We start from the raw sequence: 6,029 nt of genomic DNA on the forward strand, positions 1-6,029 counted from the left end.
TTGTACACATGTGTAATCACTACACTTGTAAAAATATATTCAGTAGCAGTTGCATAACACATTGTTTGATTTTATTTACAGGCTTTAATTAACATTTAGCTTTTAGTCTTTGATACATAAAAATATTTCTATTTTTCAAGCAAAAAAATGCAAGAGTTGTGAGGTAAACCATTTGTTATAGTAGGAAAGTACCACTTATCAGTGATAGCCATAGTGCAATACAAGCAAAACACTACTAACTTATGTTAGTCATTGTGTTATACTAGAAAAACACAAGTTACTGATTTTAACCATTGTGTTATACTAGAAAAACACAAGTTACCAATGTTAGCTATTGTGTTATACTAGAAAGACACAAGTTACCAATGTTAGCCATTGTGTTATACTTGAAAAACACAAGCTGCCAGTGTTAGCCACAATGTTATACTAAGAAAACAATTCACTAACCAGTATTTATCAATATATTATGTTCTGTAACAGAGTGCATTCTGTGCTGGTTACCAATACAAAGTGCTTATGACCCACTCCCCACCCAGACACGTCATGATTTTTATGTTTTTTTGTAACTTAAGTAGTGTAAAGGTTGTACTGTATAGTTATAATTTAGTAGAAACACTTTTATGTTTCTCAAATCATTTGTTTCTGAATATCTGATGAAATTTGCCCCTGTATACAGTATGAATACTTTCATACATCCTAATGTTGTAGGCAACTGAACTGTTATAATCTGAGATATTATGCTTGAATTATTTGGATATAAAACTAAATCATAGACGTTTGATTCATTTAAATCTTTGCAAAATTATCACACTTTTTTATCTTCAATCTTAACATTAATGTCTTTAATTAAGACTACCTTGGTTTTCATCTGAACTAATTAAATGTTTCATTCTGTAAAGTACTATATTCTAATCTTCATTCATTCATTTTTACACCTCATTCAATTTAGAATTTTTTTGTACATTTATAAAACTTCTCTTTGTGATGAACATTTCTGTATACTTGTGTTTTTTATTTTTGTCATAATTACCTTTTATCAACTATTATAGGAAAAATATATGAATGTATTTCAGAAGTTTGTGAAGCAGTAACATGTATTACAGTGCTGCAGTGTTAAGAAATATATTTTCTGGTTTATTAAATATCATCTTGCTCCTAACTTAAGGCTAGTGGTTTCTTAGTTTAATTGCACCAGTGTTAAGACCAAGAACATTACCCATGTCAATGTGATTTTATACCATGTTAAATTGATTTCTTTAGAAACATAATACATTGTATATAAAAGGAAATTTATTGATAATTTTATTTTTTTTATTCATTTGATCAGAACTCCCAGCAGTTTGCTCAACAGATTGAAAAAGCCATGACTGATATGAAACATCTCTTTGATTTTCAATAGTCAATTTCATGTAGCAAAACAAACTTGTAACTAAACTATGAAATTTGAACATTTGTGTTCTAGGTAATGGAGACTAAAAAATCTTATAATATGACAGTCAAGTACTAAAACATTACAAAAAACAAATGGCTATTTTGTTAAGAAGAGAACTGAGTTGACGTCTTTTTCATGAAGTTTTATTAAAGAACATTTGTAAGAAAGAATTTCTGAAAGCTACAACTCTTTGTTTTTTCTTGAATCATGTAATATGAGCAGTATGTGGAAATTTTTACTTTGATATCTAATGTTTATGGTAATAAATTTTAGATTTAAGATAAAATGAATTTTATACATATATATATTTGACTGTGTAGGGCACATTGTGGATATTTTTTCAACTTAACAGTTTATGGTAATTTAGAATATTTTTTAAAATTTTAAACTCATCCATCGATTGATGTTTTAAAATTATAGGTAGATTTTGTTGTTGTTGTTTTTACAAAGTTTTATGAAACTTAAAATTACAAGTAACTTGTTTTTCACAGGGTTTTGAGAAACTTGAAGTTGCATGACACTGATTTTCTGTATTAATACTTTTTAAATATGTCGTGGGATGCATGATGAAGTTTAACATTTGATGCCAAGTGTACAAAGTAGTGGACATTGCATAGACTGGACCTCATTGATTAAAGTTTGTTCCATAACTAAAGAACAACTACAAGGATGAGAAAAGTATTGTTGGGTTTGGTGTAAGGTCCTTCACTCATTCTTAATAACCTAATTGTGAATATTAAAAAAGTTTGTTTCTTTTTTACACACTAAAATACATAAACATTTCACTATATATAATTTAATTGGGAAAGAAAACTTGCGATCAATTTACCACGCGGTCTGAAGAGAATGTTACTCATTTCATGTATTATGGGAAAGGTTTTAAGAGGCTTTATTGTAGTTTAATGCATCCTGCAGATAAGTATCAGGTCCTGCAGAATGAGATGTGGGGGGAGGAAAATTGTTAAAATTGCTCACTCCATGCAGTAGACTTGTAACTATATTACATTGTTTGTTAAGAAACATAATTCTTTATTTCATTGTTGCTAACTAGTTATCTAAAAGAGAAGCACATAAAATATTTTTTTGTGTTTTAAGAATGAAGATATTTTAAACGTCCATTAAGCACAAAGCAGTAACAAAGACAAACTTGTGTTAGTTTTCATATTGTTAGGACTTGATAATGGACAGCTAGGAGTTTATTCAGTCATTTGTATAGTTATACCTCACTATTTGGTGTTGATCATAAATTTTGATTTTAGGCTTTTACAATAACTTGTTTCTGTTTGAAAAACTTTTGTTTTAAGATATTACAAACATATTGCAATATAAAAATAATGTAATAAAGTATTTGTAAAACTGTGAGCTTTCTGAAACCAAATATTTTACTTTAGAATGTTTCCATTTCTTATGCCATTTTGATATACCTTAATGTCAGTTGTGTTTTTTCAGTTTTTTAATATGCAGAATGTGACAGCTCTATCATTATAAGAAAGATAAAAATAATAATAAAGTTTCTGTATTTGTGTATCTACATTATTTTGGCATAGTGTTAGGTGTACCTTTTTAGTCTTGAAAGCACTATCTGTTTCAAAATATAAATTTATATTGTGACAGACACAGACATCATTTGAGCCATGTGGTAAGATAGCAAAAAAATTACAACATTAAAATTCACATCCAAAGCATTTATTTTTATTTCTCATCTTTCCTTATTGTCAATAGTTGAGACTTAATAGTTCTTGCTAGGTTAACTGTGTTAGAACAAACTGTCTTGAGTAAGAAATAGATTATTTCATAAAACAGGTGACAATGATTTGTGTGTTGTTTCTAATGGGAAATACGTAACAGATTTCTATAAAACATTACTTCGTGGAAGATGGCCCACCATTGTCGGGTGGGTTAAGGCACTCGACTTATAATCTGAGGGTTATAGGTTTGAATCCCCATCCCATCAAATATGCTCGCCCTTTCAGTTGTGGGAGTGTTATAATGTAACAGTCAAACCTACTATTCGTTGGTAAAAGAGTAGCCCAAGAATTGGCAATGGGTAGTGATGAATAGCTGCCTATCCCTGTAGTCTTACACTGCTAAATTAAGGATGGCTAGCGCAGATAGCCCTCGTGTAGCTTTGTGCAAAATTCAAAATAAACAAACAAACATCATGAAAGATTGTTTTTTGCAAAACTATTATCAGTTACCAGGAGGTGAACAAAGGTTTTCATAGCTTTTTGGTTTTTTTTTATGGGAATTTTTGTGACAACATTTTCAGGTATGTAGGATGAACAATGAGAAGGTTGTTATACGTTACTTTAATTTTTTGGACATCAGAGATATTTTAAGACTGATTTGAATTTTGATGAACAGATTCTGTTTTTATTGAGGTTTTGAAGATTTGGTAGTTGGGATTTACTATAAAGTATATAAACTGTCAATAGCTTTAAGTTTTGTATATTTGGATTATAAAGTTACCTTATATGATACCACTATTTTTCAGAATTGTGACAGTAAATTTCTTGATTCTTGTATAAATTGAATCGAGGATGCTATGTTTCTGTACTGTTTAAGATTGTTTAATGTTGTGCTATTGAATCCAATCAACTTCTTTTCACACCAGTAAGATTTGTTTGATAATACTTAATAAAAATACACAATTTTTTTACAATTGCTTGTTACTTGGAATTCAGTGTGATTTTTACTTTTCTCTAGTAATAGATTTGAGTTTTGATTACAGAGAAATGTGATACTCATGCTCAAACTGAGCTGTCCAATTCCTCAAGCTACTGATTAGACAAGTGACCATAAAATGATTCCATATTTGATTTTTGTATTGTTGTTTAAACAGGTGTTTTGAGTTTTTTTATATTAAACGTTTAGTTAAAAGACCATTGTTTCACTCTTAAGAGCAAGGTGATTCTATCTGTTGAAAAGCCTTCAGTGAAACAGTGTTAAAACTGAAAGCTTTTAATAATAAAAACTGGGTTTATGTATTCATGGTGGGCACTGCGCATATAGTTCGTTGTGTAGCTTTTTGCCTAATAACAAGTATACAAAAGTGTCTGTTCAGATATAAATTTTAACGTATTTTGTTTGAAATAGATACAAGTTTAAGAAAATTGTTTAGTTTTTTGAGAGGGGTCTTTAAACATACCAGACTTCACTTAGACACGTGTAAATGGCAACTGGACTGCTTAACTGTATCTGAAATTTCAAATTTTAAGCCAAATATGTGATTAAACAAAAAGGAATTTCATCTTTGCGTTGAATACCAACTTAACAATGCAAGTACTAGTATAAGTATGGATGCACTTCAATGCAGTTGTTTTATAAGCAAAGAAATGTATATATACCTTTGTCAAAGTTTATATATAATATATATGTGTGTGTGTGTGTGTGTGAATAAAGAAACTGTTTAAACTGTATACCACGTATCGTATTGTTGTTATTTTTCTCGCTTAGTTGTTATAATTAAACCCGAGTTACGTAAAACAGTGTTCCTCAACCACTGGTCCGTCAGAACCACCTTGCTGGTCTGTAGGATTTCAAGAAAACAAACAAACACTGGATATTCATTTGTAAATTATAATAGTTTTGTATTTTAGTAGCTCGTGACGTCTTATGAAGGCAATGAGCCAGCACTTGATGTTAAAATTTCGGAAATATTGATTTAAAGTATTTCTAACAATTAGACATGTTATGGCCAAATGTGAAATGTTTTCCTTACGTTTCAATGGTAGGGTTGAGTGTATTGATCTGTGGATCTAAGATTCTGGGATTGGTGACGCCTCTACTTTTTATTAGTGCAGTTGGTGGGTGGTGTTGATTAGCTGCCTTTCTTCTAGTCTTACATTGCTAAATTAGGGACGGATAGCGCAGATAGCCCTTGTATAGCTTTGCGCGAAATTCCAAACAAATAAGCAAAACTCATGTGGTTACTAAATAGTTTTTTCCACTAAGATGTGGACCGCAATTTCTTTCAACCCCCAAAATTTAATGAATTAAAAAAAAAATTGATTTATATAAATTTTTAAGTGAAATTGTTGTATATAGTGACTTGAGAAGAAAACTAAATATAAGATAATTTTTTTATATTTGTGTGATTAAAAGTTCAATAATGTTAAATAAGGGTGTATTTTCTTAACCCATAATTTCAGAAATGGGAAGTGAAGTATTGATTTCGTAAAACTTAAGTTTGGTGATCATCTTACTTGGAGTCATGTTGAGTTGGTTTGAATACTGCAGTACGAGTAAATAAATATTATTAAATAGCTGAAACGTTCTAGTTTTATTTAATTTTGGTGTTTACAGAGTGCGTGTTGTAATTTACTGATCTGGAACCGACATACTTTAGAGAGAAAGCTACTAGAAGTCAACATTCATCGTCAACTATTGATTACTCTAACCTCTAGGTCACTAAATTGTCGGTTAATATAAATCATATATCTTGCGCGTTTGTTTGCTTATAAAATACGCAGTTTCAGAAGGACAATTTTGACCAAACCGAGATAAAGTTTAAATAATACCAGATGTGGCGCTGGCACACGGGGTTCGTGCCTTGAATTCCCAGTTAGTGTCTTAACAAATCAGAGTAGAAAATGAT

The 6,029-nt window shown here is 30.2% G+C and overlaps 1 protein-coding gene across 10 annotated transcripts in view; it reads left to right on the forward strand.

The window, feature by feature from the left end:
* Positions 1-4,851, forward strand: part of LOC143253437 (carnitine O-palmitoyltransferase 1, liver isoform-like) — a 52,880-nt gene extending 48,029 nt beyond the window's left edge. For all 10 annotated transcript variants that reach the window (XM_076507318.1, XM_076507327.1, XM_076507322.1 and 7 more), the window contains one exon: positions 1,328-4,851. In XM_076507318.1, the coding sequence (XP_076363433.1) occupies positions 1,328-1,399 (72 nt within the window). In that variant the 3' untranslated portion in view covers positions 1,400-4,851. The remainder of the gene's footprint in view (positions 1-1,327) is intronic.
* Positions 4,852-6,029: the final 1,178 nt, after the last annotated feature.

Source organism: Tachypleus tridentatus, chromosome 6, assembly GCF_004210375.1.
Source record: "Tachypleus tridentatus isolate NWPU-2018 chromosome 6, ASM421037v1, whole genome shotgun sequence".
Taxonomy (NCBI): Eukaryota; Metazoa; Arthropoda; class Merostomata; order Xiphosura; family Limulidae; genus Tachypleus; species Tachypleus tridentatus.